General features: G+C 42.8%; 1 protein-coding gene across 1 annotated transcript in view; it reads right to left on the bottom strand.

The window, feature by feature from the left end:
• The window catches only part of AFF3 (AF4/FMR2 family member 3), a 580,919-nt gene extending 561,560 nt beyond the window's left edge, over window positions 1–19,359 (bottom strand). The window contains exons 1-2 of the mRNA XM_025354195.1: window positions 19,329–19,359; window positions 19,046–19,180 (exon numbers count right to left, since the gene is read on the bottom strand). Coding sequence (XP_025209980.1) covers window positions 19,046–19,098 — 53 coding nt within the window. The 5' untranslated portion in view covers window positions 19,099–19,180; window positions 19,329–19,359. The remainder of the gene's footprint in view (window positions 1–19,045; window positions 19,181–19,328) is intronic.
• Between the last annotated feature and the right edge of the window lie 84 nt (window positions 19,360–19,443).

Below are 19,443 nucleotides of genomic sequence, written 5' to 3'. Positions count from 1 at the left end.
CCGCCCGTCTCGGCCTCCCAAAGTGCTGGGATTACAGGCTTGAGCCACCGCGCCCGGCCTCTTGGTCTTTCACTGAGCTCCCAAAATCCCAGATTCCAAATTCACTCTCAGCCTGTTACCATTCCCAAAAATCCAATAAGCAAACTGTAGGACTTACGAACTAAGATAAATACCTGGGTCCCTACCCCAGGCACTCTGGATCCCCACTTGATTCTGGGAAGCAGCTAAATTTGAAAAGCTCTGGACTACACCACAGAAATAAGCATTTAGTTACAGGCATCAGGTTCTCCACTGTACATTGAGGGAGGCGGACTGGAAAGATGATCTCTAAGGCTCCTTCCAGACAGATCTAACAGTCCAAGAGTCCAGACTCTATAGCTATTTCATGGAAACTGGTTTCTCGCCACACAGACTCCATGCTTCTTCAGAGCAGGGGCCACATTACTTTTTCACCGTCCCCAAGCCAGCATGGTGTGTTATGCATAGAAGGAGCTCAATACACTTGTGACTCGTGGGTTTCTATGACTGTGCCCGCTGACCGAGGGTAACTAGAAAGCTGAGCCAGGCACTGCTGTGGCGGGGCTACTTGGCAGGTCTTGTGCAGATGCTGAGTTACATCTTGCTCCAAAGGAACCTCCTACAAAGGCATCAAGATGTCAACACTGGATTTACTGTGGTCAGAAAACTGTAGAAATCAAACTCTTTCAAATGCTAGTATAACAAGAGACAACAAGTTCTGACTTTCTGTTTATATGTTAAGGAAACCACAGAAACCCCTCAGAGATAATGTATCTGGTTTGTAAGAATTATGATGCATACTGCCATACTGTCATAAGAATTCCCATATCTGGCCGGGCACAGTGGTTCACCCCTGTAATCCCAGCACTTTGGGAGGCCGAGGTGGGCAGATCATGAAGTCAGGAGATTGAGGCCATCCTGGCCAACAAGGTGAAACGCAGTCTCTACTGAAAAAACAAAAATTAGCTGGGTGTGGTGGCACATGCCTGTAATCCCAGCTATTCGGGAGGCTGAGGCAGGAGAATCACTTGAACCTGGGAGGCAGAGGTTGCAGTGAGCCAAGATCACACCACTAAACTCCAGCCTGGCGACAGAGTGAGACTCTGTCTCAAAAACAAACAAAAAAAAACAAAAAACAAAAAAACGAGAGAGAGAAAAGAAAAAAAGAATTCCCATATCTAAGAGAACCTAATGGCGAGAAGAACATATCATGGATCTTTTTACTGGAATGACAGTGGGGTGATCCAGGTAACAATTCAATTCCAGGAAGTATATTAAATGGGCTTAAATCTATTACCAAGGTTATTCTACTATTGAAAAAAGATGTTTCTAGCTGGTCTTCTGGAGTTGTCCAATGCCTGGCTACTAAACCTTCTTAACAAGAAAATCACCTTTGTTGAGATTACAGAAATTTAAGATTTATACAAACAGAGAAACAACATTCCACACATTTATAAAGGACTTAATAGTTTGAATCATTTCTATCTGTTATGCCATTTAAACCTCTCACAACCGCCCTTTGAGTTAGGCAAGACATACATTATCTGCATTTTACAAAGGAGAAAATGAAATGTTCCCCACAGTGGAGCTGCAGCTCAACCCCAGGGCCTTACACCTGGTCAGTGACCCCTTGAATGAGGGACTCTATAGAAGCAGATGTATGATGACTGGCCAAGAAAGTACAGGTGTGGATGTGTGTTGTTTATTGTATTTTGCCTGTTTTGTTTTTCATCTGAATGCATTGAAGCAAGGTAGTAGAGCTTCAAATGGACCACAAGCCCTATCACATCCAACTGTGATACTGTTTCAGACATTTATTTGGTCTACTTGGCCCTGAAGGTATTTGAATTTGTGACCCCCATGCTAAATAATTATACTTATATACCTATATAATTACATCTTCCCATCATGTAACATCTTATGAGCATATTCACACCATATTTTATTTCTTCCTCATAATCCTGTTTACTCATTAGAAGACTAAGCTAAAAAAAACTGAGTGACTTGCACAAGGTCAGGACCTAAAATCTAAATATGTCATATAAGAAATTACATTATGTGAGAATTTCTTAAGCAAGTGTCAAATTAAAATTCTTTAGAAAATCATTATATAAAAGTTTCTGAACTTCAGTACTCAAGTACTCAAATCTCTTTTGAGATTTGATTGTTCTTACTTACAGGACTATCATTCAGAGTATATGCAGAAACAATGCTTTCATGTTTCCATGGTCAAGTCCTGAGAAAGTCATATTCCTTTATTTTTATCTCAAGTGTTCATGAACTTCCATTATCAAAGAAGAAAACAGACAACTATGTTTCTGAAAAAGGAAGTTATTCAACAAAATACTAGCAAAACAAATCCAGTGATATATAAAAGGATTATATACCATAACCAAGTGACATAGTCCAGGAATGCAAGGTTGGTTCAACATATAAAAATCAGTCAATGTATTAAAGTATGGTAACAGATTAAAACCCATATGACTATCCCAATAGATGTAGAAAAGCCTTTGACAAAAATCACACACTTTTGTGCTTAAAAACACTCAACAAACTAGGAACAGAAGGAAACTTCCTTAACCTGACAAAGGGCATCTATGAAAAACCAACAGATAATATCATACTCAGTAGTGAATGACAAAGCTTTCCTTTCAAGATGAGAAACAAACCAAAGATGTCTTCTCACTCCACTACTATTCAACATTCTCCTGGAGGTCCTAGCCAGGCCAATCAGGCAAGAAAAAAAAAATTAAAAGCGACCAGATTTGAAAGGAAAAAGCAAAACTATCTCTATTCACAGATGACATGATCATGTGTATTTATAAAATCCTAAGATATACACACACAATTAGAACTCACGAATACACTCAGCAAGGTCACAGGATACAAAATCAATATACAAAAAAGAAAGTAAAAATATCGGTGATCCATGTTACCATCACTAAATAAATCCTGGCACCTAAAAAGCTTCGTCTTTTAGTTTTATTACTCTCAACCTGGGATATAGAAATCTAAAATCCAGAAATTACTTTAGCTTTTAAAACTACCTATGCTATCAGGTTAAAACAAACATTTCCTGGTAGATGCACAGCTCTGGAAAATTTTGTTTTCCAAATGTCTAGAAAACAAAAGGAAAGCTCCCTTTGTTTACATAGCCAAGAAGGTTGAGTGATGAGAATCAGAAAAGATTTTGAAGCTACAAAAGATCTTCTCCTAGGGCCATTAGAGAGCAGCTAATCTGTTCAAGTTTTAATTCTCTTCTAATGGGTTTCCTCGAAGTACTTTACAGCCGTTGCAATCAGTTCCAAATACTGCATCGTGATACTCATATAAACTGGAAAGTAATGGTTACATTTCCATTTATTTTGTTTATATTTTCACTTTGGCCCAGTCTCCCAGAGATTTTAAATACCATTAAGTACTTCACAATTTGGTGGGGACTGTTTCCTTCTTCATATTCATTAGAATAAACACAAAAGTGGTATCTATCCTAATAATACAGAACATACTTCTTAGGTAATATAAACCAAACACAAATAGAATGTTTTTTCTACATTCCAAAAAAGCATTACATTTATTTTTCTGTGGACCTGAATACAGACCCTGCCTGCTCTAAAAGTCACAAGGTATAAAGTGTGAACCTATGCTCGGGGGCTCCTGATAAGTTCCAGGAAACTCCTTTCACAGCCTCTATCTCAGGGCCACATCAAATACATGTTCATTCACTGGCCTCAACAGTCGATTATCACTCCCTATTTATTTGTAGGTTCACATATTTTTGCCATTTAAATTTTTTCAAAAATCAAAACCTGGCTTTTTGAAAATCAAAAACTTCAAAAAAAGTTACAAGTAAAGCTTAGGTTAAAGAAAGCATTCCTGAAACATTTTGTTTTCTGTAAATCAGATAGTTTATCGCCTGGTTCCCTTCCAATATATATGTGGGCTTTACTCTCCATTCAGAATTTGATTCTAATTTTTAAGCGGCAAGCAAAGTCGAATTATTAATTAAAGAATCAGGACATACAAGTATAACGTACTCTCTACATGGTGAAGGCAAACACGTACTTTCAAAGACAATTTCCCTAATATTTTAAACCTATCACATGAAAACTTTAGCCCTTTGGATGGAAACATTTCACTAACTTTCTTCATCAGTCCCCCTTTTTTTGCCATAAAAATTCACGAGATAATAAATTCCAGTCAAAAGAAAACCACACACCGTAAGGCAGAGATCTTTGACAGCATAAAAGAACATTATCTAATTTAATCCCCATAACAAACCAGTGGCAGTGTTATCTCATTTATATATAAGGAACCTGAAGCTCAGAGATGCTGAGTTACCAAAGATGGCACAGCTAGTAAATGGCATGTCAGAATCTGAACCCATTACTGATGGCTCTGAACCCTTTGCCCTTCCCAACATTAATTCGTGCCTTTCTGGAATTTTGCCAGCCAAGTGGATTTTTTTTTTTTTAACCTAACTTAAAATGTAACATCTTATTCTCTAAGATTTTTAAAGAAGACTAATAAAGTTGTTTTTGTCATATGTTTCAATATGTCCCAATCCCTTAAGCTAAGAACCTAATAATTTTTACTTTACCCAACTATCTCGTGATATAAATTAAGGCTATTTACTCTTTCCAGGTCACTGAAGCAATGCTTCTTTCTAGAACTAGAGTCATACAGCTAAAAGAGATGGTCTGACTTTGTACAGAACCTAAGCAGAAACAGCAAAATTATCTACATGAAAAAAAATCACCTTACAGACAATTTCAGATGACTTTCACGAGGTAGTTTTACAAATTGTATTGCTGTACTATCATTATTGTTATTAATAAAGTTACATTTAGGTGTTATGGCAGATTTGACCAGATGTGGCAAACAGTTGTTACCATTTTCTTCATCCATAAAATTTGTCAAATTAGAGGTTTTATGGAGTATACAACTAATTAAGAGAAAATATACAGGCAGTGTATTTTTATACATTTTAAATACTAACAGAAAGAGCAGGACCTAAAATGACAGTGAACTACAGACAATCTATGCACAGTGAAGCCTGTTTAATTAGAATTCCACTAGTCCAAATTCTATAATAGCTTGAACACAATGTACTATGTTATTCATTCTGAGTTTGAAAGTTCAAAATAAATCTTAAGATGTTTTTCCATATATACCTCACTATACCTGCTGCAGACCATTTACATGTGTGTATATGTGTATATATAAATATATATGTGTGTGTGTGTGTATATATATATTTGTTTGTTTTTGAGACGGAGTCTCCCTGTGACACCCAGGCTGGAGTACAATGGCACGATCTAGGCTCACTGCAACCTCCGCCTCTCAGGTTCAACTGATTCTCCTGCCTCAGCATCCCAAGAAACTGGGATTACAGGTGTCCACCACCATGCCCAGCTAATTTTGTATTTTTAGTAGAGACAGGGTTTCACCACATTGGCCAGGCTGGTCTGGAACGTCTGACCTCAGGTGATCTGCCCACCTCAGCCTCCCAAAGTGCTGGGATTGCAGGCGTGAGCCACCACACCCAGCCTATATCACATATATTTTAAGGTTGCATGGGACCTCGGTACTCATGTCCTCTGATTCTGTCATTAACAGATACATATTATAGGATGGTGGTGACGGGTAGGGGCTCTAGAGGCAGGCTACCTGCATTAAATCCCCAGCTCTACTTCACTAACTATGGGACCTTGGGCAAGTTACTTTGTGCCTCTGTTTCCTTCTCTATAAAATGGGGAATAGTAGAATCCACCCTACAGGTAATGAAGACTAAATGAGATAATACATACCTGCAAAGGGCTCAGGACACTTCTTAGGCGTAAGAAACACAACACCCTGAGACCAGCTGGCCTAGGTGCCTCTCCAAGGAAAATCTGCCCTCAAATGTTAGGACAACATCCTGGGACTCCTTTCTGCCTTTTCTACTTGCAAATAGTTTTTTAAAATCCATTTAAAACAGCCCACAATTAGACAAGCTCACTAATTTTCCCTGGCTATGAACACTTACCAAATTACTTCTCAATCAAAATTACTTTAAATTACAAATAGTACGACACAGATGTAGGCCAAAGGGGCATATGCAGACTTTTAAGTCGTATATGCAAAAATAAGAAGAACCCACTAGTTTCCCTTTATAATCTGTTTCCTGTTACCCTCTTCTTTGCAGTTCCATTCTGTGAAACTTCCATTTCTCATAGGTATTTTGTTAAATATCGCCCCTACCCACAAGGTTTATCCCAAAGTATCTACACAGATGCCACCCTCGCGTTATTCCTCTGATTCTGGGCCTGGCCTGCCCACATCTCCTCTGAGGCCTTCCTCCATCAGTTTGCCCATCTTTCCCTTCAAGCGTCTGAACACGCATAGCCGCCCTCCCACCTCCCATCCATTCTTTCACCCCCACTGCCAACTCCATAAAGCAGCTGGCCACGGACCCCACAGGCTCACGGCCTCACCCTCACTGACCTTTCCTTTTCAACCCTCTTCACCGGCTGCTTTCCCTCCCACTGCACCGTGGTGCCTGCAGCCTACTTCTCATTCTCTCCTCCTCTGCCCTAGACAATCTTGTCCAATCTCAAGGCTTTCACCAGCACCTGTATGCTGATAACGCCCACTTATTTCCATTCTGACCTTTTCCCTAAATGTCAGGATCTTTAGTAAACTTCCTACAGGCAATTTTATCTTCATGGTCATGGGCATTTAAAGGCAATACATTTAAATCCAAAGGGCTCCTCTTTCCCCACTCAGCTCGCTCTTCCTCCTACTTTCCCTAACCTCATCACACAAGCTAGATAGCCTCAAAGCACCCTCATCCCCTCCTACCCAGAAAATGAGTGACTACTGCCTGTGTCATGCCCCCAACAGCTCTCTACTCCCTCTCCTCCTCTCCATCCTCACCAGCTCGGCTAGTCAGGCCTCACTCCTCACTGACCTCCTGACCTTCAGACATGGCCTCTCACAGCCACCAGACTCATCCACGTACAGTGCCTTCTAGAAATAATAATAAAATGCAAATGTGACTATTTTGCTCCCCTACTTAAAGCCCTCATGCAGGCCATCAGCTACAGGAAAATGTTCGAGCTCCTTAGAAAGCCATGCAAGGCCCTCCGAGAGCTGCTCCCAGCTCTGCTGCCCAGCCTCCCATCCTGCCATTCCTGACCTGTGTGCCGGGGACCTGAAACTGACCCGCACTGGTCACTGCCATCATTCACAACTTGCTAATTTTCACCTCTTTGCCTTTCCTTACATTATCGTACCTGCCGTATCCCACCCTGCTCCCAGCCTGGCTAACTCTTATTCTTCCTTTAAGACTGCAATGAGATGTCACTTTCTCTAGGAAATCATCCCTAAAATACCATGCTGGGTTGGGTACCCCTGTATATACTCCACAGGATTTTGGGCAGGTAAAAAGTCTACTTAGACTAACGAAATAATCTGTTCTTATTACCAGGCTAAAGTATAAACATATCGAGGGCTAGAAATGTGGTCTCTTCACTTCTGTGTCTGGCTCAATAAAAGGATGCGCATCTCAACCCAGAAACCTAGAAATCCAGAGGAAGAAAGTTACAAAGAGCAGCTTTAAGTTCTCTATGCTGTAGACAGATTGTGTTACATTATTATATATTTTAGGGCTCTAAAACATTACTTTTTTTCTTTCTGAGACAAGGTCTCTCTCTGCCACCCAGGCTGGAGTGCAGTGGCGCAATCATGGCTCACTGTAGCCTTGACCTTCCAGGCTCAAGCAATCCTCCCACATCAGCCTCCCAAGTAGCTGGAACCACAGACGTGCACCACGATGGCCAGCTAATATTTCTGTAGAGATGGGGTCTCCCTATGTTGCCCAGGCTGGTCTCAAACTCCTAGGCTCAAGCCATCCTCCTGCCTCGGCCTCCCAAAATGCTAGGATTACAGGCGTGATCAGCCTGTACCACCATGCCTGGTCTAAAATACGACTTTTGTCCTGCTGAGGAATAAAAGTAAGGAAAAGAAATCAATTTATGTAACTAATTATTTACCTAAATAATAGAAACCAATATACCCTACTTCCTTTCAGACTCCAAAGAATTTTCTCAGGTGTCATGTCCATACTAAAAGATTAAACTCTACTTATTGAAAACAATTAAAGGAAGTCACTTACAAGAATTGGTTCTCAAAAGCAGCTATGCCACGTTCTGGGGAAGGAACTACCTTCAATGAAAGGAACACAAATCACAGAGTCCTGGTGGTACCCGCTGAGCTGCCCTCTCCCACACAGAGACATGCTTCTGTGAAAAACTCAGCAGGCTCCAAGTCAGACTCTGTCGCGGGCTCTACCATATCCCGCCACATCTGATGATCACTGGTGCTCACGCAGAATGGACTTTATCGGCATCACTGTAACCTGTGTCCAGAGAGGTTAAGGGTTTCATCCTAGACAGTCATACAGCTAGGGCCACAGCTGGCACACCGTGGTAAAAACGTGAGACCATCTGATTATCCGTCAAAACAGAGAGGCTACAACACATAGACAGAGATGTGAGTTGGAGTAGTGCGGTCTTCCCATTTCTGATGTTGCCGTCTATTTCCTCGAGATGACAGACAGCTCATACATTTTGCTCAGAGGGTTGCTAGAGCTGTATCCTCCTTTCAAGCGAATCCTCATTTCCACTCCCACAACAGCAGTGGTCCTCAACCTCTTTGGCACCAGGGACCAGTCTTGTAGAAGACTATTTTTCCATGGACAAGGGGTAGGGGGATGGTTTCAGGCTGGTTCAAGTGCATTACATGTATTGGAGACTTTATTTCTATTAGTACATTGTAATCTATAATAAAACAATTCTACAACTCACCATAATGTAGAATCAGTGGGAGCCCCGAGTTTGTTTTCCTGCAACTAGAGAGTCCCATCTGGGGGTGATGGGAGACAGTGACAGATAATCAGGCATTGGATTCTCATAAGGAGAAACCTAGATCCCACGCATGCTCGGTTCACAACAGGGTTCATGCTTCTATGAGAATCTAATGCCAGTGCTAATCTGACAGGAGGCGGAGCTCAGGCAGTAATGTGAGCAATGGGGGGCAGCTGTAAATACCGATGAAGCTTCTCTTGCTCACCCTCCTCCACTCACCTCCTGCTGTGTAGCCCAGTTTCTAACAGGCCCGGGACCAATACTGATCCACGGTCCGGGGACTGGGGACCCCTGCACTCCTTAACAAAACAGGGGCCTGGCAGGATGTTTCAGAAAGTGGAAGGATCTAAACATTTGAATCCTTAGGACACCGAGAAGGCCTGGCAAAGAAAGTCTACCTGCTTCTTCCCAGGATGCTGAGCTTCCATTCTAGTAAACTGCAGAGTCTATGGCCAGTGAAGATACCTATTTCATAGCCTGAGATAAGGTCCTCAGCCTCCAACTGCACTTTCTACCGCAGCAGTTCTGAGAAAGGACACCAGAAACCTCCCTGCCGTGGAATATGATTGGTGAGACAAGAAGCAAGTGGGCCATGTGGGCAACCTATCTTCTCGGCCAAGGTAGGGTCCCAGGGCAAAAGCTCAAACAATGCATCTAAAGGTCAGAACCTACCTGATCAGCATCAGTAGCTTTTACCGTTCTTCAGGAACTCCTGAATGTTGCTTCTTAGGACCCAACAGAGTAAACCTCTGAGTCTGACAGTCTTTTTTTTTTTTCTTTTTTGGGGGGGGGAATGTCTAAATCACCTGTTATTTGTACTATTTATTGATAATCAGTAAACTGTATTTTCTTAAATGTAAAAGAAAATGTATTAATTTGATGACACTAGTACTGAAACAATAATCAAATACTTGCTTATCTTACCACAGGCCTGACCTACCTTCAGGCTTGGGGGCAACTGTTTTCCTCTCTCCTCCCCCGTAATCTGAAGGAAGAGTTAGAACAGTGGAAAGTAATGTTGCATATTACAAGAAACGGTTAAACACAATTAGTCAGATCACAAAGCGGACTATGATGCATTAAGGCAGTATCATGGCTACCAGGAGTATAAATACAAACTATGGCTCCAAATGATGCTAAACACGATTGCAAGAACTACGTCCACTAGTTTACGTGTCTCAAGAAGGCAAGATTTAAATTTGCCCTACTATTCGTGAAAATTAACCTTTCTTTTCCAAATCTGAAATACCCCCCATTGTTTAAATCCAATCTGGGTTTCTCTCGTCAGTAGCAGTCTTCAATGCCCACTTCAGAGAATGAAAATGTGTGTATGTACACTCATATGCTTATGTGCATGCACACACCCTCCTTAGAAAGATAGTCAATAAACTTCCTGTCAGTATCACAGAATACGCAAAGTCAATTGTGCCGTATTTCCTTGCATCATCCATCCTATATGCAAACATTTTTCTAATGAAATAGAACTGGAAATTACACACGGAAACTGCACTAAGTTTGACCACCTAATGGACTCAGGTAATCCAGTAAAGGCGCAGAGAGAAGATGGTGAGCCGAGCGGGGATGCAAGGTCCCCAACTGAGGTATGTGAAACCTTGTAGAGTCTTGAGTTGTGATTTCTCCTAAGACACCAGGAAAGTTGCAATTTGCAACTATGGCCACGGGGTAGAACAATAATTCTGCAAATAGCTGACCCCACCCCCAACACTCCTATCCTCCCCACCCCAGCCCTCCCAAAGAGAGAATGACTAGGAGAGAATGGGGACATTTGGTCTGAATCCCAGGCATCTACAAGGGTTACTGAGAGATTCTCCACAAATCCAGAAGTGTCTGTAAGACCAGCCAGTTACTCTCAGCATTTGAGCCTGATACAACAGAAGGTCCTGGGCTTTGAAGGAATGATGAGAACTGAGAGGCTATAAAAAGTGATTAGCCTATTTATTACAAATTGTGTTTACTTAGGTTTTTATGTTTACTTCCCACCATATCTCCACTAAAATACAATTAACCACCCCCTCACTCATCAGATTGTATTAGAAAGACTCACAAAAATAAAATAAATACTGCATCTAAATGTAACCGTCAAGCTTTATGGAATTGGACTGTTATTACACAAAGGTGTCCCCAAAACAAGAAGAAAACGCAAATTTTGAAAGGGCTTCTTTTCAAGGGAAACTTTTATCCATTTAGTCCTTACAAGTCAAAGTTTGGTCTGTGGACCAAAACTATTACTTGGGAGCCGGTTAGAAATGCGGACTCCGGGTTCTATCAGATTCGAATGTGTATTTTAACAAGGCTTCTAGATTATTTGGATGCACATGAAAGTTTGAGAAGCATTCCCTGAGTGAGAGCTAAGCATACTGACCTATGCTCTCAAACCTGTTTTCTACACTCTGGGTCTTTTCTTCTTCTAGAAGCATTCTATGTGAAAACAAATATATTTTGAAATTTTAAAACAAAAATAGATTATTTCCCAGAACTGGTGGTGATCCACTACAGTAAAGCCTCTTTCTATCTAAACTGCCAGGTAACTAATTAACACGTCAATGCACACTGACTGAAATTCTGTTCTGTCACTTCACAACGCAGGTAAACAGTACAGAGATGACAAGAAAAATTTAAGACCAACAGACTCACATCACGGTCCTCTAGGGAATTTTCGAAAACTAATTTCCTGTCCATAAAAAAGGAAAAATAAAATTATTTCCAGGATCAAGTTAAGCACATAACCCTCTAAACGGAGTTGGTATGTTAAAGTGGTCTCCAAATTACAGTCATTTTTGTTTACCTCCGCTCACAATGAGCCTCCTGGGAAGAAATTATGTGAAGAAGTTTAAGTACCCTCTATGCCTTTCTCCACAGGTGAGTGGGGAAATTGCAGAGGGAAAATACACAAGTGAATACAATTAATGACTTCTGCACTCTTTGATTCCTGCTACCCTGTGAGGGGAATGATCACAGAATTTTGAAGCTGGAAGGAATCTCGGAGATAGCCTATTGCTGCCGCTCTGCTTACCCAGGAATGTCTTTCCACAAAGTCAGGTAATTGCTACCCTTTGAGACAGCCCACATCACATCACTGTTAAATGCTCTCACACCCACTGATCTTATTCGTGCCCTTGAGCAACCCAGAACAACTCGATTCCCACTTCCCAGCTAAATGCCTTCTAACACTTGAGGCCCCTATCACATCCCAGGTGTTAGTTTCCTTAGATTCGACCCATTTAGTACCTTGGATTGGGTGGTGTCCTCTTACTCTGACATAAACACTGTGTATTTTGTTTCTAGTGAAACTCAATTATAATTAGCCTGACATAATTTAATGAGACCCACAGTGCCAAATGAAGTCATTCGATGTAATGGCTGGTAACGCAATACATTCTCAGTGAAACATAAAAGATTCTGTAATGGTTAATAGATCTACATATGTTAGTAGTACGACCATAAGTAAGAGCATATTTGTCTGCTGGACTATGATGCATGACTGAGAAAAGCTACCAACCTCTGCTCAAAACCATCCCAGGGTCCTATCGCCAGAGACAGAACGCTGCACCGCATGGACTGCTGAATCTGACCTCGTGCGGCCTTTCTGTATCCTTCGTTGTTTATGAAAAAGAGACATTTTTAAGAAAGCAAAGGGTATAGAAGAGCTACATTTGGCATCCAGAGCAATTGACACTTTTATTACTTAACATCACAACCTTATGAGGTAGGCCAGTCTAAGTGCTGTCATTTTATAAGTGATTAAACCAAGACTGAGAATAGGAAATGAGAAAAATCATGAGCTGCCCAAGGCCAAACAGAAAGCGAGGTTGGAGCCAACTGAATTCAGAAACCTCAATTAAATTCCAAGACAAAAGGGAACAGTCGACATTGAAAATAAGTTTTATGGATTTCACTTTGAAATAAAACAACAACAAAAAAATTACGTTACCATTAAATGATATTAAAATCGTCTTTTATGGCCTTGATTTTGTCACCAAGGCTTTATTCCCAAAAATTAAAATTAAAAAAAAATCAAACAGGCAAATCTATTCCAGGTTAAAAATTCCACTTACACACAAAACCTTGCATTCCATGTTGAGAGGTTTTCTCTTTTTCTTAATTTACCTATTACTTTAATCTGTATTAAGCCAAAGGCCCTCGTTCAAGTTGCTCAAGTGTCATTGATTAGACCCATTGTGGTTAACAAGGACATTCTCCCAAAATAGATTCTTAGCATTTTAAAACCCTCCTACATTTTCACAAAAGAGAATCTGGAACACAGGAAGGAATCATTTCCCCACACACAATACTCATCTTCATCGTCATCCAAAGACATTTGGTGAAAAACCCATCCGCACATTAATGCGCACCCTCCCTGGGCTCCTCCTGCCATCCTCTGGGGCCCCAGCCCAGCTGGAGTCCCCACGTTCTTGGCGCCCTGAACTAACCAGTCTCTCCACCCAGCTTTCTCCAAAACACGCCCCACACAAGGGCTGAGCTCCTCCACAGCGCATGCAACACTCCACTGCTTCCCATCGAGGCCCCCTGCCTCCTCCAGGCTGATGAGCGGCCCCTTCCCCACTGCTGCCCACAGCCCTAGCCGTGGAAGCCACTCTTCTGAGAAGCCTTTGCCTCCTTGTATCTGCCGAGGCCCTTCCAGTCGCACGCTGAGGGCCAGTGAGAGCCAGGCAGTCGACTACACGGTGACCTTTGGCCAGTGTGAGTAGGCGCAGCTCCCAGGGCTGCTGTCTACCAATCAGCTCCAGGACACCTGGAGCTCAGAGAGGTGCACTCTCCTTCTGCCCTTTCTTTGTGCTCTGCTTTGACCCATAAGGGCTGACCAAAAGGACAGGAATAGGCCTTAAAATGTTTGCTTTACTGCCGCTGGAGGAAAGGGTAGAGGCACCTGAAAGTCCAGATCAGGGATCTGTAGCATTTTCTGGCACTATGAAGGGAAGTCTAAGAAGGCCTGGAGGAAGCCATCCACTGACCTGCGCATGTCCCCCCGCGGCTGATTTGAAGACAAGCAAAAGCGTCAGTGGGCACTACTGGGCAGCACCCTCAGGGAGATTAAACTGCTAGTGGCTCTGGGTCCCTCCCTGCCTGTGTTAGCCCACCTTCACCAAACCAGATCCACACTTTATTCCCTCCATGTTTCTACTCACAGTCTTCCCACCACGTGGTTTTCCTCCTTTCCATTTCCTCCTGAAGTTCTACTCCAGGACCCATTTCAAATGCCACCCCGCCACGAATACCTTAGTTTCAACAGGATGTGCCTGTACCCCTCAAACGGGCAGTGTCAGCCTCGGATTGCAGGTATTTATGGGTATGGCTTATTCTCCCATTAAGTTCCTGAAAAACACACTCTCCTTTGCATCTTCTACAGCAGGGTTTTCTAAACTGCAGGTTTCAGCCTATGAATGGGAAATTTAAAAGAAAGAAAAAGAGAGAAAGAGAGAGAGAGAGAAAGGAAGGAAGAAAGAGAGAGAGAAAGGAAGGAAGAAAATAGGAATATCCAAGTGTATCACACATAGTAATAAGCGTTATTTCATGATGCTCTTGTTTCACTTATGTGTATGCATGTACAAGGGGTGGTAGGTGGCAGTGTTAAATGTATATTTGTTACTGGGGGTCATGATCTGAAGCATTTGGAAGTCACTGCCCTAATGGTACTTCTGCTCTGCTCTAATATTCTGTGAATGATTACTGAATTGAACAGGTTGATGAGTATGAAATGATCCATGTATTATAACTTCAAAGGCTCCAGCTTAAAGGAATATAAAGAATAATGCCTATCTGAACAAAAGTGTGTGGATTCTGGCTTATATGAAGTTATGGAGGAATGGGGTGAGTGGTAGGGAGGATCAGAATATTTATTATACTATTGTATGTTGCTAGACTTTCTCTCCAATGATTAAAACATGTTAACATTTAAGGAAGGTGAAATACAAGCTCATTTTGGAAAACTTTTCTCATTCACTGAAACTACCTCATTACTATAAAGTTCTGCATCTTTAAAATATGCAGTATAGGTAATTCCACCATGACGCATAAAAGGATCTTTCAGAGACACCATGAAAGCTGAAAGCCCTTGTTCAAGTTTTCTTTGCCCAAGATGCCTCCAAGTACTCTCAATACCCCCACCCACACCATCTGTCTTCCAAGACTTAGTTCAAAGGCCACCTATTTCATGGAAGCCTTTTTCCTTTTTTTAACTCAATTTTTCCTCTTTCCATCCTCCACCCAAGTCCCAAATATGGTCTTTTTTCTGAATCACCAGTGTTGAAAACTTCCTTTTTCATGTGTGTACTTGTCTTAATTTCCTCACTAGACAATAACACTAGCATGTACAACCTACGCCTTACTCATCCTTACATCCCCCACAGCAACGGGCACAAGGTCTTCTACTTAAGAGATGATCAATAAATATTTGTTAAATGAATTAAATGAAAGCAACAGTTAGCCTGTTAAAACGGATGGTCATTATTTTAAAGGCCCCGAGGAATGCCTTATATGTCTAGCACCAAATCAAAAGCTGGTGGACCACAGAAGGAGGACCAGGGAGTGGAGAGGCAGCCTTGTGCCTCTGCATATCTGCCCCTGTAAACTCACGGAACGCCCAATTCTTCAAAACTCTACAGAACAAAGCTACAGCGTCGGGTGCTGAATGAGTACCTTCACCTTTTTCCAAGTCCTCCAGTCTTGCTTCAAACCAGAAATTGGAAGTGGAAATAGAGGTGGAAATTAGCGCTATACTTTTCAACTTTAAGGTATGGCTGAAAAAGCTGAAACAGCCATCTGGATAATTCAGGCTCAAAAAACCCATCCTGAAAAATAAGTATGGATGTTTCTGAGCGGGACGAAGAGTGTGCAAGAAGGCAAAGGAGGCAGTTCTTGAATCATCAATTGATTGTGTATATTGATTATATTCAACAGAACTGAGCTTTTCCCTTTATATCTTCTATACAGTCATTTGAGGACACTTTCTGTGACTGCAAGAACAAACTAGCTCAGATCAAAGCCACACTCACAACTAATAAATTCCAATTTGTTCAATTGGAAAATGATGTCCATCAATTAGAAAAAGTTCTTAGGGATTAAAATGAGATTCTCTTTTGCCATTAATCTGTACCTCCTCCTTCCCCGCTTCAAAAGTTTTCCTATGATGAATCAAAGAAGCTTTCAATGGTCTTTAAAATATATACTGCTCTAATACAATAATTCATAATTAACAGGTATACTCTCCTAACTGTGGTGTTTTATTTTCAAATTTCTAATTTTAATACCATTAGGGCTCTAACTCTCTCTTTGATATTTTAGCAGAACCATAACTTCCAATCCATCAAGGTTTTGTTTTGTAATTAATTTCAGAGCTGTCCTTACAAACTGGGAGACATTTGAAGTACTCTAGAAAATGGCAATTGTCTCACTGGATTTGAAGTCAGATCGTTGGGCTTTGAAGCTAATTTCTGGTGGAAATATGGCTGCCCCATTTTTAGATGTGTGACTCTGGGCAGGTTACCCTCTCTCCCCATCTTCAATTTTGCTATCTATAAAATGGAATAACAGTATTTGCTTTATAAAGTTGTGAAGATTAAATGAGCTAAGACATGTAATGTACCCAGAACAGTGTCTGATAAATAATAAGTGTTCAGTAAACGCTAGTGTTAAAAAGTCTGCTGTCATCTGTTTTATGACCTCAGTAAAGTCATTTAACAGTTCAAAGCTTCTATTTTCTTATCTATAAAATGGAACTACCACCACTTACTCCTTCCAGGATTAAGACATTCAAATAAGAAAACAATGGATATGAAAATACTGGACACACAGAAAGTACTCAAGTATTAGTTATTTTGAACCATCTATAAGCTTAAAAATAAAGCATAAACTTAAAATTTTACATAAACCATAAAACTGAGAACACAGCATCCAAAAATTTATCTGTGAGAAAATGTCTAAACATGTTAGAAATACATACTCAAGTTTGGTTTTTCTTTAACTTATCAGAAACACATAAATTTTTGTAAAATGTAATTCTACATCTGCAAAACTAGAAACCCTCCCGGTCAAGCCAAACTGTCCTACTACATTGTGATCAAGAAAGTCTGCATGCTTTCATAAGCCAAAACTCGATGCACTGATTAAAATGTGATTGCAGGTACATCAACTTTTCAAAAAACGTGTAAGTTTCTGCTTTTTTAAGAGTAATAAATGTACTGTAGCTAATGTAAATTTCCAGTCAATTCAACAGATACTCATTCTGTGACACTGCTCCAGGGTAATTCAGCTGGGAACGAAGGCTGCAAAAGGACCCAGAGCTCAGGCTCTGTGCAGGAAGACCCCACAAATTATGGCTGATAATCTCAAAATGTTACTTAGGAAAGTCATAAGGGGGTTCGTTTTGAGTCAGCAAGCAGACAAGCAGCATAAAAATATACCGAAACAGTAAGTTCTTCCCTTAGACTGAAAAACTGCCTTTTAAAAGCAAACAGCATTGTAAAAGTACAGTTGCTATCTGGAAAGCTATTGAATTTGCGCCAGAAACCAACATTTCTAAATGTAAACCTATAAAATAATAGGTATCTGTAAATGAAAGGCTGAAATAACCCCAGGAGCAGCAACACAGTAATTAGCAACTTTTACAGAGTCATAACAGGTTTCATATTCTTTCTGCCCTGGCTCTTTGAAGTTTCAGTGCAATATGTAAGTTTTATTACATTAGGGCCCGTCCTTGTGTGTTTTATAGGCACCAACATTAGGCAGAGCAAGCTGTACTTACTCATCATAGGATCTTTTCTAAGAAATCGTTCGATAAAGTGCTAGCTTTGTGTCCAGTTTATTTTGTTACACCTGTTTTTAGGAAAATAAAAGTCACTGGAAACCTAAATCACAGAAAATACACACAGACCTACATATCCATATGAGTTAAAAATCATAAAGTAGTTTAGCTTTAAAACTGTACATTGCATATTCATGTGCACACCACTTGCAGTTGTAGACACATATGAACTCTTTACTGAATTAAAGCAAAAGGAAAAAAAAAAAAAAAAGCTCAGCTCTACAATAAGCGATTACCAGAGGCAGAACAGAGTGCAGTTAATATGCTTGTTCCAGCAGATGTTCATCCCCGTAAATATTAAACATAACACAAGTTCCTCCAGGAATATGCAGGCAGTAATTTTACCACCTGAATAGTGCTAGTTGGAAACATTTAAGAGATAGTGGGGGTGGGGGGGGCGCAGAGAAAGAAGGGGGAATAACAGGGATATTGAAGCAGCCAATGGGATTTTTAAGACACCCGCAACTGGAATTAAACTGCTTCCAGCGGCGATTTACCTACAGCAGCTCCCCAGTGTGAGATCCCGAGAAACGGAACCTGGAGTGCCCCCCGGGCTGCGAGCTGTGAGCGTGGCATAAAGGGATACCTGGGGCACCCGGGTGGGGTGGGGAGGAGGAGTGCAACTGTGACGAGGTGTGAAGAAAGGGCCCAGAGGAATTGTGAACCCCGAGGCAAGGAGTCTCCCTGGGCTAAGGCCTCTGGAATTCCCGCATGGAGAAACACTCGTTTCCTGCCCTGGGTGTTCACTTTTCCATCTCGGTGGAAGTGGGTGGGAGAGACAGAAAGGATGCAGCCGAGACTGGGCGCAGGCGGGGAGGCTGGAGCATCCTTTAAGGGCACTTCGCAGCAGCACCAACTCCAGGGGGTCGCTGGTGCCAGCCGGAGGAGGGAGGGGGCGCAGTCGGAGGGAAAGGAAGTGAGAGGAGCAGGGGGCCCACGGGTGGATCCCCAGGCATTAGTGACACAGTCTTCAAATCGCTTCTTTTCCTCCCCACGGCTGCGCTCTGCCCCTGGCTACCTAGATCACCAGCTCCTGGGCTGGGGCGGGCCGCCGCGAGGGAGGGGGACAGGAGAGAGGGAAACAGACGGACAGGCGGCCACGCATCCCCCCCCCCACCCGCCAGGGAGGCAGGAAAGGGCTGGCGAGGCAGGCGCCCCCGACCCACCCCACCCCCACGGCGGCCGGCAGCCCGGAGCCCCCGGCCCAGGTGAGGACGCGCGGGCCGCCGCGGCTGCTCCCTCCCGCCCGCCCGAAGCGGCCGGCACGGGGACTTACCACAGCGACTCGAGGTCCCATTCCTGGAGCAGGGCTAAGTCGAAGCTGTCCATGGTGGGAGGTGTCAGCACCGCCGCCGCCGCCGCCGCCGCCGCCGCCGCTACCGCCGCCGCCGAGGCTCGGGCCGCCCGCGCGCTGCAACGAAAGGCGCCGCTCAAGGTGCATCCCAGCCGCGCCAGAGCGGCCGCCGCCCGTCCGCCGCCCGCCCCCGGGTCGGGGCTCCCGGCGCCCCCGCCCCCGACTCCGGGCCGGCCGGGCTGGCGGCAGCGGCCGGCGCACTCACCCGTTCCCCGGCTTGCGCGCAGGCACACTCACCAGAGAGCGGCGAGCTCGCCGCGCCGCGCCGCCGCCGCCCCCCGCCCCCGGCCCTGCGCCCGCCCCTCCTCCCCTCCCTCGCG

The sequence above is a fragment of the Theropithecus gelada genome, chromosome 13, assembly GCF_003255815.1.
Source record: "Theropithecus gelada isolate Dixy chromosome 13, Tgel_1.0, whole genome shotgun sequence".
Lineage (NCBI taxonomy): Eukaryota > Metazoa > Chordata > Mammalia > Primates > Cercopithecidae > Theropithecus > Theropithecus gelada.
This window is presented reverse-complemented; position numbering and strand designations above follow the sequence as displayed.